Source organism: Danio rerio, chromosome 19 (assembly GCF_049306965.1).
Source record: "Danio rerio strain Tuebingen ecotype United States chromosome 19, GRCz12tu, whole genome shotgun sequence".
NCBI classification, from domain to species: domain Eukaryota; kingdom Metazoa; phylum Chordata; class Actinopteri; order Cypriniformes; family Danionidae; genus Danio; species Danio rerio.
The window spans coordinates 22,887,571-22,910,355 of record NC_133194.1 but is presented as its reverse complement, the minus strand read 5'-3'; the positions used below and the strand labels follow the sequence as shown (position 1 = coordinate 22,910,355).

Here is a 22,785-nt window from a genome sequence, read left to right as displayed (position 1 = left end):
ATGTTTTTTGGCATGGCCCTGATTTTGCAGTCTTGAGAGCTTGACTGTCTTTTGTTCTGAATCCAATTTCCTTGAAACAGACCAATGTATAATGTTTCTTGCATAAAACCTCTCCCTGACATCTGAGAACAGGTCTGAGCACAGAAAGAGGAGAAAATCGTTTGACTTCTCCTTTACTGGTACAAATTAAATGTGTTTATGTATAATAGACTCTTGAAACTCAGTAAAAAACGGCTGTTTTAAATACTCAAGGCTAATGAGCTCTACGGGCACGGTGAAGCTGACAAGAAACTGAGCAGACTAATTTAAAAACCATCTGCACACGCGATTCAGCAATAAACGAGGCAGCTTCAATAGGAACAGTCTAAAATGGCTACATCGCTTCTAATCGCTTCAGTCTTTTTATTTCACTAATCTGTTGTGCTTACATAATCTTTTGTTACGGTCTCAGCAGAGTCCTTCGAATTTAGGTGCAATTCATGCTTCGTGCCAGGGCACACAAAGTATTCTCAGAATCTCAATAAGACAAAGGAAGGTCTGAAAGTCTAGACTGGCACGACTCCGGAATTCCATTCTCAGTGACTCTGGAACAGTGAGCGAGAGTTCCATCTGTATTCCGGTCTGACACGTGTGGATAACCCATCCTCGTCCAATAATGTCGACCTGTATTACGCAAAGGCGAGCTCCATGTTCTGCCTCTTTTATTTCGCCACATGCTTTCTTTAGCCCTTCCATCTCTTTTGTTTTGCCTCTTTAGGGCTCCAGTCGCCCTCTCTCTCTTCTATAATGATGAGTGATGAGCTCAGTTTCAGCTCTGTGTGAAGTTCGGCGAACAACAGAGGAACAGCACACACTGACATCTCTATCCCAAGTTCAAACAACAGACACGCATTGTTCTCCAATGTCTAGAGCTACAATTTCTCCGTCTTTCAAACCTAGGGATCTGTTTCCAACCGGAAGAGTTGCAGCAGACATGCCAATTTCCTCATTTTGGGCTGGGTAGGTGTTGAGTTCACTGGCAGTGTGATTATGCATTACATGCAAGAGTGAACCGCCTGAAATATCTCCATTACCTGACTTGGGTGTCTAACCCTGCGCTTCGTAATTTTACCAACGGAAGCATTTACTTGAAGTGTTCTTTTAAAAGGACTCATCCAAAATTACTCTAAATTACTCTTTCACAGTTAACACTCTCTCTTTTTCCTTGAGTAACACACAGTAGAAAACTGCCAAGCACACGCATACACAAACTGCTTTACTGTAATTACCCACCATATGCTGTTCTGACAGGTATCTGCGTGAAAAAGAGTATTTTGAAGTCTTTCGTCTTGATGGAATATTAACACATACCAGCAAGCACACACATTAGCATGCAGCAGAGGGACGTTTAATACATGTATAGCTTCACAATAACAAGTAGGCAGGCTTTCTTTGTGTTACTTAGATGTTGCAAAAGATTATGAAGTAAAGGGTGTAATTAGTGGCACTCTCTAAGGAAAGCATCGCTTTTTCTATTTCTCACACTTTGATTAGCTTTTTTTTAAAACCTTGAACCCAATTATTCAAGGGACAGAAAATGATCTCATTTACTCACCCTAATGTCATTTCATTTCTGCACGACTTTCTTTCTTCTGCTGGACAACCAAATTGTTTTTAAAAAAAAGGTTAATAGGGTGCTTTGTTGTTTTTGACCTTGTTGACGATGATTGAACAGACCAAAGTATTTTTTAAAATATCTGCAATTGCTTCAAATCACTCAGCAAGATTAAAGAGGTCCTGTTATGCTCTCATTCCTTTTGAGCATAAGGACTAGCAAAAGAACTAACACAAAGATCCGTACTAGGGATGTAACGATTCACCATGAGCCGGTTGAAAATCGGTTCAAACATGTGAGAATTCAAACCAGTAAAAATGTTTAATGAATCACAATATAATTTTTTGTTTAGCGGCGCAAATTCACTTTACCTGCAGATCAGCGGCGAGCAAGAGGTGTGACAATTGAAGTGCGCCATACAAAACACAAAGGCTGTTTCTCGATTCCAAGAATTAGAACGTTTATTGTGAACACCAGTCATGACAGGTTACCTCGGAAGAACGAACTCGGGAGACCACAAGAACAGAGAATGTGCCCTGTAAGAAATGAGATGCTGCGTTCTTCCTGATGGTCACATGACTTTCACGCATTTTTCACGCAAAAGCTGGAAGGCTTTTGTAAATAGTCAGTTGGTGTGGCGAGGGGGCGTGGCCGAGAGCCGTGGGAACGGGGTGAGGCCACCGCGTGAGTGGATACACGTGCGGTGCGCACCTGCCTCGGATCCCACGGAAGGAGCTCTGGACCATAAAAGGAGGACCGATGGCAGAGGAAGCCGAGAGAGGACCGGGCCCGGGCATGTTATTTTACTTTTGCTTTCAGTTTGACGGCAGTCTCCGCGAGGAGCTGCCGTCCGTTTGTTTTGATTTAAATGGCAGTCTCCGTGAGGAGCTGCCGTCATTATTATTAATAAATCATTTTAAAACTCCGTCGGTTCTCCGCCTCCTTCTTCCCGGCGGCCAAAGGGCCGTAAACTTCATTACAGTGGTGCCGAAGCCCGGGAGAAGGAGGGACGCGTTGTCCAGATGCCCTCGCCGCTGAGAGAGGGGGCGAGTGTTCGGGAGTTAACCCGAGTGGGGGAGAAACCCGTTCGTCTGCCCAGAGTGCCGGGGCGGCCTGAGGCTGGCGAGGAAAGGATCTGCCTGCTGCCGTCTCCCAGCATGGGGAGGAGCAGGGGACGCGGGGCTCACCACCGGAAGGGAAAGAGCTGAAGGGAGCCATCCCACAGAACCCGGGGGAGTCGCCGCGATCCGCCATGATGCCAGAGCCTGCATCCATCCACCGAAGCGGGAGCGGAGCAGGAGACCAGAAATGCCGCCAGCCAGCCAGGAGAACCGCCGCCGGACGCCAGAAGACGGACGGGTGGATAGATTCCTCCACAGGGCTCCCAGCACGTCGTCGCATCTCTCAGCTGGTGGAGGACCGAGTGGCAGCGTGTCTGGAGAACCGAACCCCAATTTTTTTTTTTCCTCTCTCCCCTTTCTCGGTCGACTCTGTCTTTCCTCTTTTTTTTTCCATCTCCTTTTCTCTCGGCCCGTCTCATATAGGTCTCGCGGGTGCTGTGGCGCCAAACCCCCCCCCCCCGGAGTATGCACAGCCACGGGGTGCCCCCGGCCTGTGATGGGAGATGGGGGTATGTGGCGAGGGGGCGTGGCCGAGAGCCGTGGGAACGGGGTGAGGCCACCGCGTGAGTGGATACACGTGCGGTGCGCACCTGCCTCGGATCCCACGGAAGGAGCTCTGGACCATAAAAGGAGGACCGATGGCAGAGGAAGCCGAGAGAGGACCGGGCCCGGGCATGTTATTTTACTTTTGCTTTCAGTTTGACGGCAGGCTACGCGAGGAGCTGCCGTCCGTTTGTTTTGATTTAAATGGCAGTCTCCGTGAGGAGCTGCCGTCATTATTATTAATAAATCATTTTAAAACTCCGTCGGTTCTCCGCCTCCTTCTTCCCGGCGGCCAAAGGGCCGTAAACTTCATTACAGTTGGGTTTAAGGGAAGTCAGTAGGTGGGCGAGTCAATCAGTAAAATTGGTTGGGTATAGGAATAGAGGAGCGTGGGTCGATCGATTAGTCGGCCGGACAGTTAGTCATTTAGTTATTCAGTCAGTCAGACAAACGGTCGGTCAACAGTGGCCTCTGGTGGATTTATGCAAGAACAGCGGGAGCGAACGGCACTCGCAAGAGAAATTTGAGATATAAAAAAGCACACACAGCGGCCTGGAAAAATATATACCTACAAAACCTAGTACGTAGTAGTAGGTACCTACCTGCAAAAATACGTACCAACCAGGACTTATTTCGTGGTCTTTAGAAACATCCATGGGAATACATTTTTAGAATGAGCCTGGGTTGTATGTACTGTACAAATATACTTTATACAATTCAAATAAGACATATTTTAATACAAATTTCAGCAAATAAACAACCTTATTGTGTTTATGCCTCTATTAAGATTTTCATGTTAATGTTTACTTTCGCCATTTCATTTAGGGCAACTCCTAAGTAAAATAAGTTATATTTCCTAACTCTAATAATAAACAGGTATAAAATGCTGCACTTCCCACCTCCTTTAACCCATTGCAATGATTTCTAGGTCTTCCAGAACGAGTTTGGTGTTTAAGTCTGCATCGATGTGTCCATATCAAGAACAGTCTTGGGTTTTGGAACTGAACTTTGGCAGTTGATGATGAGGTTACTCAAGAACATGAGGATGCAAGATCGCTGAAGAACACATAATGAGAAACAGCCAAACTGTGTGCAAAAAGTTGTTTACTTACACTAACAGAACAACGAATATGACAGTGATAAACTACTGTCACAGATGTCTATACGCAAAAAACTATTAATTAGCCAAACCAAGTGGACTGGATCATTTGCAGCTACGCTTGCTCAGACGAGTGTTACGAAGATCACAAGGTGCATCAGTGTTTTCATAGCGAAAGTGTGAAAATGTTTTTCAGGCTAAAAGAGAAAAATTTTCTGTTACAGAAGCAGGTATTAGATGATTTTACCCTCTCCTGATCTTATTAGTGTATGCATATTTTAATAATTTGCTTATTATTATTGAATATTTAAAAATGTTCATGATTATTTCTTAAGTGTATCCCTCTGATACTTATACTAATTAATTATACAAGTACTAATTATTCACCTTCATAATCATATTCAACTCCTGTCTCTATTCTACTATATAATTAGTAATTTTATAATCAGTTTTTTATGCTACAGTGGCCAGTCTCCTGGAGCAGAGGGGGCTATTGACCACCTCTGTACACACTGCTCTCTGGCTTTCCTCCTCACACCAGTTTTTTTTTTTTTTTTTTTTTTCAGCAGGGGGCATTGTAAATGTACAAAGACCTCAGCGTATGCCAGAAAACATAAATATGCTGATACTTCTTTTTAAAAATGTAAAATCCCTGCACAGTCACAGTTTTAGTTTGTTTATATTAATGTCTTCTTTAGTTTGTATTATTCTTTTTTTTATTATTTGTAAAATAGCTATTTAGTAATGGCAGAAAATACTGTATATTATTTAGCAAGCAATGTGCAGCATTTAAGAAAAAAATGAAAGGGCTCATATTTTTTCAAATCATTTTGGTTAAAAATTGTGAATAAATAATATCATGAGATCAGTATCGTGAATCGTGTGTCAGGTTAATCGTTACATCTCTAATCCCTACACAAGATGCTATTCTTTATGTCAGTAAGTACTGTTTCGGAAATAACACAAAGACTTGACTGTAGTCCTGAGTTTCTTCCAGGAACCTCCTGCATCCCAATACTTGTCTGACAGCTGGTTTTCTGTCTGTGAGCTCAAATTTATATTGTTGTTGGCAAAGTATACCAGAGGAACGATCAGTGGGTACAGCCCTCTTCTAAAAGGGAATAAGGAGCAGCAATTCATTTCCCTTTAAATGAACAATCTACTTTTTTAGAAGAAGATTCATTTTACAACTACCCTGAGTTAAACAGTTGAGTTTAACCATTGCTGAATCCATACTAAAATGAGCCTATTTCTGAAAAAAGTAAAGTGTTCCTTTAGAGAGACACACAAAAATTTGTTGCTACCACTCAAAATGGGCAATTACAGCAAGGTATAATGAATGATCCAGTATTTACAGCTGAATCCTAACAGGCACATTCTGAACACAACTGACATTTATGTGGCATCCTGTAAAGGGTGAGGGGTTACTAACAATTTTGCTGAAAGGGCTCTAACATACCATTTTCAACATGCAAAAACATCCCCCCAAAAAACAGACCAAATCTGGGGACTATAGAATCCACCTACAGTATAGCAGCCATCTGGCACAAGACAGTACCCCTGTTAATATCTTAGCATGCACATAGAAACCAATTTAAACAACATCGTGCAAGGGTAAAAAAATTATTGGCAATTTTGGCCAGTGCTAATAACCTACAGTTCTTTATAATTGGAGGCTGATAGCTGTTATTTAGGCAGATAAATAGAAAGCTTGATATACATTTTTCTGAACATGATTATAACATAAATTTTTTTCTTGTCTTCCCTTCAGTATTAACTTCTTCAAAGTGGATAAAACAAAGGTTTTATAAATAATCAATAATAATTGGGATTAAAATATTAATTCATTCATTCATTTTCTTTTCGGCTTAGTCTCTTTATTAATCAAGGGTTGCCGCAGCAGAATGAACCACCAACTTAATAATATTAATATATATACACTTGATTTTTTTTTTTTTTAATTTAAAAAAATAATTTTAAGAACAAAATTATTAGCCCTTTTTAGCTATATATAAATTTTCAGTCTACAGAAAAAACATCATTATACAATAACTTGCCTAATTACCCTAACCTGACTGGTTAACCTAATTAACCTAGTTAAGCTTTTAAATGTCACTTCAAGCTGTATAGAAGTGTCTTGAAAAATATCTAGTGAAATATTATTTACTGTCATCATGGCAAAGATAAAATAAATCAGTTATTAGAAATGAGTTATTAAAACTATTATGTTTAAAATGTGTTGAAAAAAAATCTTCTCTCCGTTAAACAGAAATTGGGGGAAAAATAAACAAGGGGGCTAATAATTCTAACTTCAACTGTATATACAAGTATTTTTTTTATTGAGCCAGAAAATAAAAATTAACTTTAACATTAACAAATTGAGAATCTCAAAAGCACTGTTTATTTATGTCATACATATGTTGATTTAAGCTTGTTCTTTGAAACCCACATTTGAAAGTTTTGGAGATTTTCAGAACACCCAAAATGATGTTGTCAAACAATTAAGTGACCAAAATGAATAAAACTTTGAAAAAAAATTGATGGGTTTCTTTTTTATGTTGAAAACAAAAGAAGCTTTTGAAGAAAACTGAAAGCCAGTAATCATTGACATCAATAGTAGACAAAAATATGTACTTTGGAATTCAATTCAACTATGGGTTGTGTGCAGTGTTGAGAGTAATGCATTACAAAAGTAATGTATTACAGAAACGTATTACTTTTTCCTGTAACGCAGTAGTGTAAGGCATTACCAATACATTTTTTAGTAATATTTACTCTGTACATGTTCAGTAACGCCTGCGTAACAACAAACTTTTCGCCCGCAAGACATTAACAAATAAAAAATACTGCAAGTAAGTTCTAGATCGTGTTCTTGGTTAGTGAATATCCGCATGTGTTGTCATTAATCTCCCTCTGTCTATTGAAACTTTTTACTTTGAACGCGAAATGATTTCAGTCTTTGAGCTTGATATTCGAGGCTATTGGCTCAGCCCGGTTAGCAGTAAGGTTAAGCCCTAACGCGCAGCGGAAAATCGGCACATAGATGAAAATGGCAAAAGACTACATTCGCGAGATGGGCGTGCGCACAAATGCCGTTTTTTCATTGACAAATGTCGTAAGCACAGTATTACAAGTCGAGAGCGCATTGATGTAATACAAGCGAGCGAATCTCTTTGCTCACGCACCGGTTTCCTCTGTTCATGCACAAAACTGTTGCGAGCTCTCAAATATACACTGCTCGCGTGCAAAACTTCTCGCACACACTCAAAACACTGGCTGCTCGACACGATCGAGCGAATTATCTACCCTCGCTCCATCAGATGATGCAGACTCACAATTATTGCCTTGTGTTTCCTCTTCCTTTCATGCTTTTGTTATCCAGAGATACTCCTGTTAAATTGGTTTTCCAGTAATGTTGATATGGTTTATATATTGAAATTTAAAGATGAGAGTGATAAGCCAAAGCAGCAGAAATTAAATGGCACCAATGTTAAAAAATCTACTTTTCAAGCTGTTTGGGCATACATGTGTGTAAATATAGTGTATATACTGTCATATTGGGGTGATAAAAACACACCCAGTCCTTTTTTTTTCAAATTTAACAACATAAAAACGGTGGACCAATTGGAACGGTTTTCAGATCGACCGGAACTTTACGTAGGAGTGCGGTCCACCTGCCCACCAGTATTGATTGACAGCTGCGCGCATTAACATGTCTCCATAGTAACTAATAAAATCATATCGACAAGACAGGACGAGCGCAAAGCAACCGGGAATAAAAGGTCTGTTCAGTTTGCTAGGATCATCAATCATCATCAGACGTGATCAAGAGTGAGTTTTACAAGTTTAACATGTTTTAAAACGTGTGCACGTGTGTAATGAAGTACAGCGTTTCACTTCAGATTCACTTCATCAGCACAGCCGTGTGTCTCTCTCACTGTCTGTGTGTGTGTGTATGTCTGCGCTATGTATGTGTGTGTGTGTGTGTGTGTGAGTCTGCGTGTCTACGCTATGTATGTGTGTGTTTGTCTGCGCTACGTGTCTGTGCTATGTGTGTGTGTGTGTGTCTGTCTGTCTACACTATGTATGTGCGTGTGTGTCTACGCTACGTGTCTGTGCTATTTGTGTGTGTGTGTGTGAGTGTGTGTGTGTGTGTGTGTGTGTGTGTGTGTGTGTGTGTGTGTGTGTGTGTGTGTCTGCATGTCTGCGCTGTGTATGCGTGAACTCATTGTTGCAACTCCACAAAAAATGCATCAAATACTGATTGTTAAATTTCTTACTGTAGTATTTCTCACAAACGTTACAAGAGATCTGCTGCCTAAAGTAGCCAAGGGCGGCGAATGAGGCATTTTGCTGACAGGCATGTGGGAACGGTGGGAGGGGATGATTCGCAAAAAAACAACCTTTGCTTGCTTGGTCCTCTAATTGCACTTTATACTGAGAAAGCTATGTTCATCATGCTCACTTTGTGCATGACCGTTTTGTGTTGTGAACCATTTGAATTTAAATTGAATAAAATAATCGCAACAAGAAAAGAAAAAAATCTACATCTTGTCATGGCATTTGAGTTTATATAGGCCTGTTGTGTCTAATATGAATATATCCACAGATTTTGCCAGATTATCACTTTACCTCTAGCATACCTTTAACAGACTTAGATCATTTGTGATTCTGGCTGTTAATAGCCTGGATAGGTAGGGCGACGCAGTGGCGCAGTAGGTAGTGCTGTTGCCTCACAGCAAGAAGGTCACTAGTACGAGCCTCGGCTGGGTCAGTTGGCGTTTCTGTTTGGAGTTTGTATGTTCATCCTGCATTCCTGTCTGTTTCCTCTGGGTGCTCTGGTTTCCCCCACAGTCCAAAAACATGCAGTAAATTGGGTAAGCCAAATTGTCCATAGTGTATAAGTGTAAAATAATGAGTGTGTATAGATGTTTCCCAGAGATGGGTTGCAGCTGGAAGGGCATCCGCTGCGTAAAAGTATGCTGGATAGGTTGGCGGTTCATTCCGCTGTGGCAACCCTGGATTAATAAAGTGACTAAGCTGAAAAAAAAATGAATGAATGAATGAATGAATGAATGAGCCTGGATAGATCACAGTCATTATGCAACATCATATTGTTTTCTACTGGATGTAAAATGCTCTGCAGTACATTTGGTCATTTTAGGATGTTAAAATTCTAATTCTAATTCTGTAGTTATTTTGGTGAAAGTAACTAAAAAGTAATATAAGAGTTATGTAACATTTTACAGTTTTGAGACAGTAATATTGTAAGGTAAGTGATTACTTTTAAATAACAGTAACAAGTAAGCTGTAATGTATTACAGTTTAGAAGTAACTTGCACAGCACTGGTTGTTGAGAAAATGATAAAAGAGTTTTCAGTTTTGGATGAACTGTCCCTTTAAGGAAGGCTTTTAAAACTTCATGTGTACACTACAGTTTACAGGTACACAACATTCTGAAATATGAGAATATGTATCAGATTGGCAAAATAAAAAGTTAATTTTTTGTCACAAAAAATGCATACAGAAATAATTTTTCATCATTTGAATGACCACGATATTACATGTCACCATAGGGTGACCTTTTAAAATGTGATCATCCAAATGATGAAAAATTATCTCCCATGTCTGTTAGCTAATTTAAAATTTTTGTCCTGGGTCATGGTGGTCAAAAGACTTGATTAAACAAATCAAATGAATAAAAAGATTACATTAAAATAAAGATACAAATTCTACTAAATGACATTTGTTTCAAAAAGAGATATTTTTATGTCTGTTCCATTCCCTTTCTTCTGACATACTATCATTTCATTTACCAATGTACTAACAAAACTTAACATTTATGCTTTGTAAAATACACACAGATGTCTATGGGGATATCAATAATTATTATTTTTTAACATAATCGCACAGTGTTTGTTATTCACATCAGATACACACTGTTTATGTTACTAGAATGTTTACTCTATTCTTATCCAAGTTAAACAGCTTACTTTTATTATTTTGGGAGATGTAAAAAATGTTGTAAATACAGCAGTTCTAAGCCTCCACTGCAGCAAAGACTAACATGACAGCACCCATCAGCCATCAAAATACACATATTTTTTTACACAAAATCAGATATAGCACAATGAAAAAAAAATAACCATTCATTTCTCCTGTCACGGTTCAGCATGTATAGTTTGGTTCCTGCTTTTTGTTTGTTTGTTTGTTTGTTTTTTTTTATCATTTGACAGGAAAGTAAGTGTTTAGAGTGTTTTGCTATCTGACTGTAATATGTGATCCTAAAGTTATCACTCTCTCTCTCTCTCGCATGTCCATACCTCCTCAGCCAATTATTCAGTGCAGTAGAATTCTGGCTGCTTGAAGTCATTTTTTGGTGTGTTACTACACTCTCAGAAAAAAATGGTACAATGTTGTACCAAAGAAGCTACAAACCCTTGTCACAGGGGCAGTATCTTTGTATGGGACAGACTTGTACTTTAAGACAAAGAAACAAATTTGTACCATTGCAGTTTGTACCTTTAATGACATCATTTCATGGGAAGCCAAAATGTATCGTTGGTTTTTAAAATACAATATTGTGCCTTTATTAGGTACAAATCTGACCCATAAAGGCACCACTACAGTGACAAGACACTTTGTACCTTAACAGTGTCAAAAATGCATACCAAACATTTATTTAAAATGCCCTAAATATTTAGTTAACAATACCTATAGTTTTATGTTTTACCAGTTGTTTTGTAATATTGTATTATAGAATTTATTAATTAATGTTTACATAATTAATAACTTGTATACATGTATACATGTATACATTTCTTTTTTTCTAAAAATTATTTATAAAATCACTTTGCCTTTCCAGTCATATTTATTTTTTTAGATATTTTAATAAATATCATAAACGGTACAGAACAGTATCATAGAGGTCTTTTTTGTACCATATAAGGTACAATCTTTACAAAAGTACAAAACTGTTCCTCAAGGAACATTATTTGTACCACTTTGTACCTTTTTTTCTGAGAGTGTACTGTAACGACCAACCACAGTTTATTCTGTCCCATTACGGTTATACTTTGTTACGCACATCTCTCCAGAGTTTACAGTACCTCCGTCACAGTTAATTTTGCAAACTCATTTATATTATTTGCTAATTAATAACTAACTTTGTAGTTGCAGCTCATTTTGGAGGCTGTTACTGTCCACTGGAGGTCACATTTCGGTCATGGACACACACAGTCTGAGAGCCTTTCAAACTGAATAAATGAAATACACAGTTTTCCACTAAAGCAACCCGAGATGCTGTAATATAATTTGCTAAACTGGCATTGGGTGAGTTAAATGACCAAAACTGACGTTCCAGCATGTAACAGGCATTTTCAAAGCAGAATATCTGACTTCAGCATTGTTTTTCACATAAACAAGAATGTTCACTTAGCATGTTTCTTAAATATCTGCAAACAAATTATGGTATGTTTATGCTTTAGAAGAGTCAAAAACAATATCACTCCCGGATATCCTCCCACTGGATTCTAGTCTTTGCCCCATGATAAATTTATTTAGGCTCTGTTATATTAGAAACATAAAATTAGGGAAAATGTTAATTCTATTTAGAAACAAAATATCAATTGAGGTCAAAAGTCTCAGTATCACAAGTAAAATTTTTAATTTATAAAGCTTACACTCAAGGAGAATAAAAATCTCAAACCTGACTCTGTAAATTAACCTGAAAACTTAACACACCTTATGAAGCTGGAAGAGCATCCACCACATAAAAGTAATTGGCAGTTCATTCCACTGTGGCAACCCCTGATAATTCAGAGACTAAGTCAAAGGAAAGTGAATGAGTGAGTGAACACATCTCAAAACTACAAACAGAAAATATATCAGCTCAGCCAAAAGGAGATTTAAAATACTGAAAAAATCCAATGTTGTGCATCCCTACTACTGTATATTTACCAATATATTAAAGGTCCAAATAAAAGAAAAAAGGCTCTTTTAATTTAAGTTCATTTATTAAACTCCTTTTCTTTATTTTCTGCAATGCTTTTTTAAATAACAATATTCGGAAATGCACTACTACCAAGAAATCAAAGTATTCATAACGTGTAACTGAATTTTGGTCATACCACCCAAATGGATGGCTGTTTGGTCGTCAGAGATTCGTTATGCAGATAAAGGTGGGAATTATACATTTTTAGCCATAGGTATACTATATGCTTATTGTTTGCTTTAGCGTATGTATAAAGTGACTGTACCCATGGTGCAAGACTTACCAAGTAGGAAGCAACTGCCTACAAACACCCTGGCAACAGACTTGGCATTGTGGTGGCAAATTTTGTATGGGCAATCCAAATAATTTGGCTTTGCATAGCACATTCAAAATAAATCAAAACTGGCAACAGCTTTGCTTTGGCTTGAGCAAGAGGTCTTTCATTTCTGCCTATGATGTAATAAACACAAAATCCATCTCCCGAAAAAAAGGAACATATTCAAACACACTCTGGTAATGCTCTCCACATGTATCATATTTTGAGAGCCACTGTGAATGATGCCTAATGGTGTGTTCTCCATTATCCCCCCATGTCACTGTTGTCACTTTCCTTCCAAAATGACAGGTGCTATTTCCAGCCGTTCCTGTGCTATTCTCAGCCATGTTACCTGCGGCAGCCCAAGGTGTGACAGCCGTACAGGTAGTCTCCCCTGAAGGACAAACCACAGTCACATGGGTACACGCCATCACAGTTTGGTAATATATGGACCCAACAGCCCAGAGGACACCATGTCCCCTGAGAAGGTGGAGCTCTCTCTCCTAATACTAAAATAAAACACAGTCTCATTTCTCAAGCCTTAGAGACAGTCGAGTGGCAAACAAGTTATCTGAACGCAGTGATAAGGCAGAATCGTACAAGTTCTTTCTATTAGGACACCAAAACAAAGCGATAAAAGCTGACAGGCTTTGCTCTGTGAAATCAGTAAACTTTTATCGCACAAAAGAAAGGCAGGCGTATTTTTACCACTGCACAATATGCCTTGAGATGAAGAACTGTCTGACTGTTCTGTGGTCGACCAATTATATTTGATCGATGCTGGTCGTTACCTGGGGCCACGCAAGGGATTTCATCAGGATGTTAAGACGGTCTTTTTTTCATGCATGATCTAGCCTGAACCTTATTTCAATAGCCCTCCGATCGCTACTGTTATCTCAGTTAACCTTGCTTGAGCTCTGCATGAAAGATAAGCGTTAGGTCAGCCAAGTGATACACTGACATGTAAGTCAGTGGGCCTGCACATAGTTGAGATCGCACTCTTCTAACTCCTCAGATCTCCAAGAACTGAAATGGATGTCAGTGGCCACTGATCTAAACATCAAAGCAGCCCAAGTGCTTTAACCAAGAGGGGCTGCCCTTGTGCGCTGTCCATGGTGCTGAGCTGGCAGATGCTTAGGCTCAGACCTAAGAGCAGTACTTTGCTTTTGATGCACAAAACATGTGTTGTATTGTATGGATTGTCCAGCAAAAATAAAAAATAAAATACAAATACTAACATACAAACATGAAAGAAAGAAAAAGAAAAAAAAAATCTTTGGAGAAGCATTATGCTCCCAAAAATGAATATATCCCAGAAGTATGAATATATATACAGTGCTCAGCATATATAAGTACACCCCTCACAAATCTATCTTTTAAACTCCTATTTTTATAGGAAGCTAGACAGTATTATATTTGTGCATATACATTAGATTAGTCAGTACTAAAATCAAATCTGAAGCTCAACTACTTTAATAACTTAAGACAACAGTCCAAAAACTAGTACACCAACATGTAAATGTTACAGAAAAATATCAAATACAGAAGTAAAAAAATTGAAAAATTTAATTGAAATTTTGTTGGTTATAATTTTTGTTTTGTGCAAAATTTTGCTTGAAATTAATTGTATATCTTTACAATTTATAAATATGTATGATGATGTTCTAAAAATAGAACACACTTGGCATTTTTGTTTACATTTTTCATATAATATACACTGAAATATTGTGCACTTTAGTTTGCAAGGACCTACACTATTAAGAAACTGCAGGACCCCTTTAAGTTTTTTTCTTGTAAAAAGCACTCTAATCTTTAACAAAATCTACAAAAAAGTACTGTGCATTATTCTGTGTTGACTTTGAAAATAATTTCACTTTAAATTGCTAATTTCCAGACTGTTTGTATTTAAAAAAATCATGACGGGTTTAATTAAATCTGTTGGTATAATTTGGTGAAGGCGAGATAGAAATACTGTCTTAATTTAGCCTTATAATATAACAATTTTTGTTGAAAAAATACTTTTGAATGTAATCTATTTTAATTTATTAACTTTTAAGCAGCGAATTTAATTTGCTAGGTTTTAAACTCATTTGAATATTTATCAATCACAATGCTTTTAATATGTTGTCATTGAATCATTTTAGTTTACTTTTTTTAAACAAACATTTGTAAACAAAGTAGGCTACTTTATGTCATGTACAACAAACTAAACCGTCTCCTTAGAGCCCAAAACCTTTTTACACACAAACAGGGTAAATTGCCATCTCGATAACTCACGTGTGCCGTCAAAACGCGTCGCTATAGTATCCAAAAATGTGTTCTGTGGAGCGAGCAATCCCTTCATAACAGGCATTTTCCCGCCCTGATATCGTATTCCCCATCAAAGTGATGCTGCGATGTCAGAGACAAAGGTATGGATTCTGTTTGATGCACTCCGGTGAAACTGAGCTTTCAGCGGACTGAGACACGGAGGATCCCGTTCCTTCACGAGCGCGCGGGCAGGCTCAGGCTGGATGGGAATGCGCGCCCCCGTGTCCCTGGGAGTGACGCCCGCAGGTGCGCGTCAGGTAAATGGCGCGCGATCGGTCAGTAAAAGCAGCTCGTGAAAATTAATATACAAGCAGATGTGGCGCGCAATATTTCGGTTTATCTGTTCACATTTAAAGAGTAAAGGGCTGGTCCAACCAAAAAATTAAAACTTGCTGTCCCGCAAGTGGCTCCAAATCTATGATTTACTTGGAACAAATAGGCTACTATCTATGTGAATGGTTACAGGTTTCTAACATTCAAAATAAAATCTTCAGCGTTTAACACATGACAAATAAATCAAAAAGGTTTGAAATAAGAGTAAATTGTGACACAATTTTTATTTTTGGTTGAACTATCTCTTTAGGAGACACATATACATATGTGTGTGTGTGTGTGTGTGTGTGTGTGTGTGTGTGTGTGTGTGTGTGTGTGTGTGTGTGTGTGTGTGTTTGTGTGTGTGATCCCCTTTTGTTTGCCTACTATGGAAATATTTGTGTAAGGTATAAATAATCAGCAATAACCATATATTGTTTTCAGCTAAACATATTGTACATGTAAATATATGTTGTCACTATGTGGCTCAATAAAATACATTTTTAAAATATATATTTTTATTAATCTTTATATAACACATTAGAACACAGACACACAAACACACAAACACATATATATAGCAACGAGTCACTCGCTTTTGAAAATTTATATTATAATGCAGATCAAGTAAATACAGACAATATATTTATTTTGGTGCATTTAAAACTGTTTATTAAACAGTTATTCCTTCATTTATTTATTCATTTATTCCTTCATTCATTCATTCATTTCCTTTTGGCTTAGTCTCTTTAGTCATCACGGGTCACCACAGGGGATGAACCGCCAACTTATCCATGTTTTATACAGCGGATGCCCTCCCAGCTGCAACCCAGACCTAGGAAATATCCAGACACTATGGCAAATTTAGTTTTTTTAATTTACCTATAGGGCATGTGTGTGGACTGTGGGGGAAACTGTAGCACCCAGAGGAAACCCACGCCACATTGGGGAAAACATGGGGAAAACATTCAAACAGAAATGCCAACTGACCCAGCCAGGACTCGAACCAGCGACCTTCTAGTTAAACCTATTAAGCAGTCAAATTGTGGCCACTAGCATCTTTAGGAGTAAAAAATTAATTATTCATTCAAAGTCAAATGGGGTATTGCAACTTAATAAAAATTGCAAATTGATAATATATATACACTCTCATTTACACTCATGCACTACAGACAATTTAGCTTACCCATTTCACATCTACCGCATGTCTTTGGACTGTGGGGGAAACCACTGTATGTATATATATATATATATATATATATATATATATATATATATATATATATATATATATATATATATATATATATATATATATATATACGGTATGTGCCGAATACTGTAATGTGCTGAAAACTGTATTGGGTGTACTTGTTTATGCTGGCCACTGTGCATACTACGCTGTGTATATGAGCTTTTTGCATTGTTCTTAACATGTTCTACTTTATTGTATTTTCTAACTACATAGACCAATTAAATTTGTCAATGCATTTAAAACTATTATATTTTTTACATAAAAATGTCCAAAAAGATATTCATTTATGATAGATTTGTCAAAATATATTATAAGAAAAACATGTTTGCCAATTTTTGTATGATTTAAAATATATTTAAAAATATATTTGAAAAAAAATATATAAATATATATTTTATATGGTAGTGGTAAAACTTTTCTAAGAAAATGACAAAAGAAATACAAAAACAGGTTTAAATTTAGAAAGAAGCATTAGTACATACCTTACCCACTTTAGTGCATTGTTAACATAAAGGTAATTAATCATTCTCACAAGATGGCCTAGTTCAGTCAGCGCTGAGCACTCTGTTGAGTGTCTGTTTCACCTTAAGTTAATACAGCTCAGCTGGTTTGGGGTCTTGAGAAAGTCCCCAAAACCTATTTGACCCACCATATAAATTCAAATATATGCATACATGCTTAGAAAAATGTATATAACCTTTGTGTAACAAAAATATGTCTCATCGGCTACAATTATACAAATAGCTGTGGTTTTCTGTCGTATAGTTGCAGTCAAGAAGAGCTTTATTGTTTTTTTCTTTGTATGTTCTTTGCTTTGTGTGTGTTTGTGTGTAGTCGTGTGAAAAAATGTTAGGACCCCCTATTGAGTTTCATGCTTTTCCATTTCAGGGCGTAATATAAAAAATAAAAAACAAACTTAGCAGGTCTTAACATTTGGAAGACAAAAGCTCAGATGAAAAACAAATCACATAACATCTCACAACATGTCATTACTTTACAACAATAAAGCCAAAACAGAAAAGACATGCGTGACATATTGTACGCAGGACACCCTATCAAGGGTTTCTAAACATTTTTAGCTATGGACCATCAAAATAACAATTCCAGTTACTCATGAGCCCCACCAGCCTCAGAGGTGATTATAAACATACAAACATTTCACAACATGGTGCACACACTCCAATAGGTCTATATAAACAAAAGAATGTTTACAACACAAAAACTCCAACAGTCTAAAAACTATATCATTTTTTAAGTCATTATTCATTTTTTGTTTAATATTAACCTCATCTGATGTAATGAGGCACAATATTTACATCACAAGTCTGTTCTGGGTTGAATTTTGGAGACTGCCACATGGGAATCATCCTGCATGTTTTTTCATATAGCCTTTATTTTTTGATGTACACTCTCAGAAATAAAGGTTCAAGGGGTGGTACCTTTTCAAAAAGTATACATTTGTAATTAAAGAATCCTTATGAATACCTCGAGGGTACATATTTGTACCTAAGAAACTAACAAAAGTGTAATTTTTAGGTACTAATGTATATCTTTGGGATACCAATATGAACCATTTAAGTACAAATGTGCACCATTTGAAAAGGTACCACCCCAGTGACAGCTCTTGTACCTTTTATTTCCTAGAGCGTAAGTGAGTCTTGTAAAAGTGTCAAATTTTAACATTGTGCCATAGAATCAATCCGCTGTAACTGTCATAAAAGTTTTAATCTAACCTGATTACCCCAATAGTTTCAAGCCAATGGAAAAAAATGAAAGGCTTTTTATTTGTGTATCGTTTTTTTAAATGTAACTATTGAAATACTACTTTATTTTCTGTAGGTTAAAATGATTCTAATAGTTTAATAAATTTATTTGATTTTTAGAAATCACATTTTTGTCAATGGATAGCTTATAATAAATGGATTTAAATTAAAATAACTGAACATAAACATAGAATGCAAAATTTCAGATGGCACTTCAGAACTACTTTTAGCAGTAATTAAAGTAATCATTTATTCACTGTTATAAGTCTCTTAAATCATTCTGGAGGAGTTTTTAAGATTTATGGCTGGTCACTAGACTATTGCACCTTGATTTTTTTTTTATTTTTTTTTTAGCTGTTCTGTTGTAGATTTGCTGGTGTGCTTGGGATCAATGTCTTGTTGCATGATTTAAATTTAGCTAAGCCTTACCTGTAGAACGAGCATTGTGTTCACACAAACCTAAAAGCTACAGGCCAACAAACTGCTAAACCTTCTGCTGATGATCAGTTAAGGGCTTTGCTTAGCAATGCCTGACTTATTTTAGTTAATTATATACAGTTGAAGTCAGAATTATTACTTTGAATATTGCTTTAAAAAAAATCCCAAATGATGTTTAACAGAGCAGGCGAATTTTCACAGTATGTCTGATAATATTTTTTCTTCTGGAGAAAAAATGTTACTTTAAGCTGTATAGCAGTGTCTTTAACTATATAGTCAATTATGTACTGTCATCATGGCAAAGATCAAATAAATCAGTTATTAAAAATGAGTTTTTAAAACTATTATGTTTAGAAAATCTTCTTTCCGCTAAACAGAAATTGGGAAGAAAAAAAATAAACAGGGGTGCTAATAATTATTCTGACTTTAACTGTATATATTGCACATTGTAAATTTTTTTCTAAAACATATTTTTGCATATTTTTTTCAACATGGTGGCTCAGTGGTTAGCACTGTCACCTTACAGTAAGAAGGTCACTAGTTCAGGTCCCGGCTGGGTCAGTTGGCATTTCTGTGTGGAGTTTGCATGTTCTCCCTGTGTTTCCTCAAGGTGCTCCAGTTTCCCCCAAAGTCCAAAAACATGCAGTTTTGGTGAAATTAGTAAATTGAATTAGCCGTAGTTTACATGTGTGCATGTGAGAGTGTATGGATGTTTTCCAGTACTGGGTTGCAGCTGGAAGGGCATCCGCTGTGTAAAACACGTGCTGGACAAGTTGGCGGGTTCATTCTACTGTGGGGACCCCTGATGAATAAAGGGACTAAGCCGAAGGAAAATGAAGGAAAGTTTAGCTAATACATTTTAGCTTTTTTTTTATGTTTTGAAATATATATATTAGTGTGTTTTTATCATATCGATGGCGACACAGTGGTGCAGTAGTGCTGTTACCTCACAGCAAGAAGGTTGCTGGTTTGAGCCTCGGCTGGGTCAGTTGGCATTTCCTTGTTGAGTTTGCATGTTCTCCCAGCGTTCAGGTGGGTTTACTCCAGGTGCTCCGGTTTACCCCACATGTCCAAAGACATGTGGCATAGGTGAATTGGGTAAGCTAAAATTGTCCATAGTGTATGAGTGTAAATGAGTGTGTGTTGATGTTTCCCAGTGATGGGATTGTGGCTGGAAGGGCATAAACATATCCAGGATAAGTTGGTGGTTCATTCCGCTGTGGCGACCCCAAATTAACAAAAAGACTAAGCCGAAAAATAAATGAATGAATGAATATTATATCGATATACTGTACACTACTTTATTATTTTTTTATTATTGCTGAGCATTTAACAAAATGTAAAAATTAGAATATACAATAAAATATTAATTCAATAAAATAATAAAAAGAAAGAAAGAAAGAAAGAAAGAAAGGAAGAAAGAAAGAAAGAAAGAAAGAAAGAAAGAAAGAAAGAAAGAAAGAAAGAAAGAAAGAAAGAAAGAAAGAAAGAAAGAAAGAAAGAAAGAAAGAAAGAAAGAAAGAAAGAAAGAAAGAAAGAAAGGAACGAACGAACGAACGAACGAACGAACGAACGAACGAAGGAAGGAAGGAAGGAAGGAAGGAAGGAAGAAAGAAAGAAAGAAAGAAAGAAAGAAAGAAAGAAAGAAAGAAAGAAAGAAAGAAAGAAAGAAAGAAAGAAAGAAAGAGGTATGAGGCAATTGCAGCTTAAAATATTGATGTTTAAACCTAGTGGCTTTTGCTTTACTATTTTAAATAGTAACCACTCAATGTAATGTTTCCTATCTGTTAAAAGATTGTGTTTTCTCTTATCCCATTTCTGTTTGTGTATATGGTACTTTCCTAAAATCAAACAAAGATTAACAATGAAGATCACATTTGTAATCACACAATGCATCTTTCTCAGAAAAAGAAACTTCAGCTGTTAGCAAGTCAAGATATAACATATATGGCTGCTGAAGCATGTATTCTTTTAATAGCCAAATTAAAAATCTGCATATTCCATTAATCAAATTTCTTTGATTAGTAAAACGTATACTGAGATTCTTCCATCTATTTTTTCTATTCTATTGTTTTTCGTTGCCTTGATTTAAAAGAAAAGACACCGTCAATGTGTTTCCCTTACAAACACTTTTAATTATTTAGGTGCATTATCATTTAAAAAAAAAAAAAAAAAAATATATATATATATATATATATATATATATATATATATATATATATATATATATATATATATATATATATATATATATATATATATATATATATAATAGTTAATAGTTATATATATATAATAGTTAAATAGCAAAAAAAAAAAATGTTTTTCCATGGTTTGATTACAATATTTTTTATAAATGTTTTGTTTTTTAGTATTTCAACCAATATTTTTTTTTTTTTTGAGGCCATTCCAATTTTACACGTTGTATAAAGTTAAACTGTTGAGTACTGTAAACAAAATAATACTACACATAATACTAGAACGACTAAGCAAAATGCTGACCATAACAAAAGCGCATAGTAATTCGGTAAAAACACCGGTCAACCATTCTGTGAAACAAATCACACAAAGCAGACTATACCGCCATCTACTGTTCATATGGTCGCAATACCTCATTAATACTTTTTTTATTACAGTACTACTACACTACAATTGACAAAATAAGTGCCAAAAGAGACAGTGAAATATTCAATTCATGTAGCATAATAGAGGATTCATTGAGCATTTTTCTTAAAGCATTACGTTAATATATCCAGTATAGCTGGGGTAGAGTTTAAGATATGATCACAATAGCAACAAATTGACTGATATTATAATACAGTAATATATCTGCATCTGTTTCTTTTGTAGGGTATTGACATAAAAGACATATTTAAAAGTCTATCTGTTTTATTATGCTTTAATAATCACATATAGGTGAAAGGCAAAAAGAGGCTTTTAATCATCAAAACAACAGATTGGATTTTTTCATATATTAATTATAGTTGTATAAATTCGTTTTTTTTTTTACTAATGTATTTTATTATTATTTATAATTTTACTAATATATAATATCTTACTAATATGTTTACTATACTCTTCTTAGAGTCTTTCAGTGTAACAATAGTTTACATAATAGAAAAAAATATATTGTCAGGTTAATTAATCAGTTGACACCATTTAAAGCTCCAGCATACCAATCGATTGTAATCTGCAAGAGTTTATTTTTTGTCATTATCCTTTTAATGACTCATTTAGCTTTACCCATTAATCAGAATGATGTTTTTAATCTTTTTAAATATATAGTTAAAGTCAGAATTATTAGCCCCCCTGTTTAAGAAGATATTTTCAACACATTTAGACATAATAGTTTTAATAACTCAATTCTAATAACTAATTTATTTTTATCTTTGCCATGATGACAGTAAATAATGTTTTACTAGATATTTTTCAAAACACTTCTATACAGCTTAAAGTGACATTTAAAGGCTTAACTAATTTAATTAGGTTAACTAGGCAGGTTAGGGTAATTAGGCAAGTTATTGTTTAACAATAGTTTGTTCTGTAGATTAATAATTAAAAATGAATAACTGCTTTTATTCTAGCCGAAATAAAACAAATAAGACTTTCTCCAGAAGAAAAAATATTATCAGACATACTATGCAAAACATAATTTGTCAAACATAATTTGGAAAATATTTTTAAAAAGAAAAACAAATTCAAAAGGGGGCTAATAATTTTGACTTCAACTGTTTATATTATGATCACTTTTTATATATTTTAGTACAGGTCAGAATAAGCATGTTGTTTAATTTGTGTTGGTTGTGTGTGTATATATACATGTATGTGTGTGTGTGTGTGTGTGTGTGTGCATGCGTGCGTGCGTGTGTGTGTGTGTGTTATTGGTGTTGAAAAAGTTATATATTACAATCTTAAGCCTTTCTTATTTTTTTAATAAGCACACAGAAAATACATATACATACTTGTACATTGCAACTTTCATACTTTCACACAAGTGGAAACTTAAACAAATAACTTTGACTTGTTACAATTAAATAAATT

The 22,785-nt window shown here is 36.0% G+C and overlaps 1 protein-coding gene across 8 annotated transcripts in view; it reads right to left on the bottom strand.

Moving 5' to 3' along the window:
- kcnh8 (potassium voltage-gated channel, subfamily H (eag-related), member 8) overlaps positions 1–15,220 on the bottom strand; it is a 168,771-nt gene extending 153,551 nt beyond the window's left edge. For all 8 annotated transcript variants that reach the window (XR_012395036.1, XR_012395037.1, XM_073931654.1 and 5 more), the window contains exon 1: positions 14,944–15,220. Coding sequence is in view for 6 of the 8 variants with exons in the window: in XM_073931654.1 (XP_073787755.1) it covers positions 14,944–15,019 (76 nt within the window). In the remaining 2 variants the exon portion in view is untranslated. The remainder of the gene's footprint in view (positions 1–14,943) is intronic.
- Between the last annotated feature and the right edge of the window lie 7,565 nt (positions 15,221–22,785).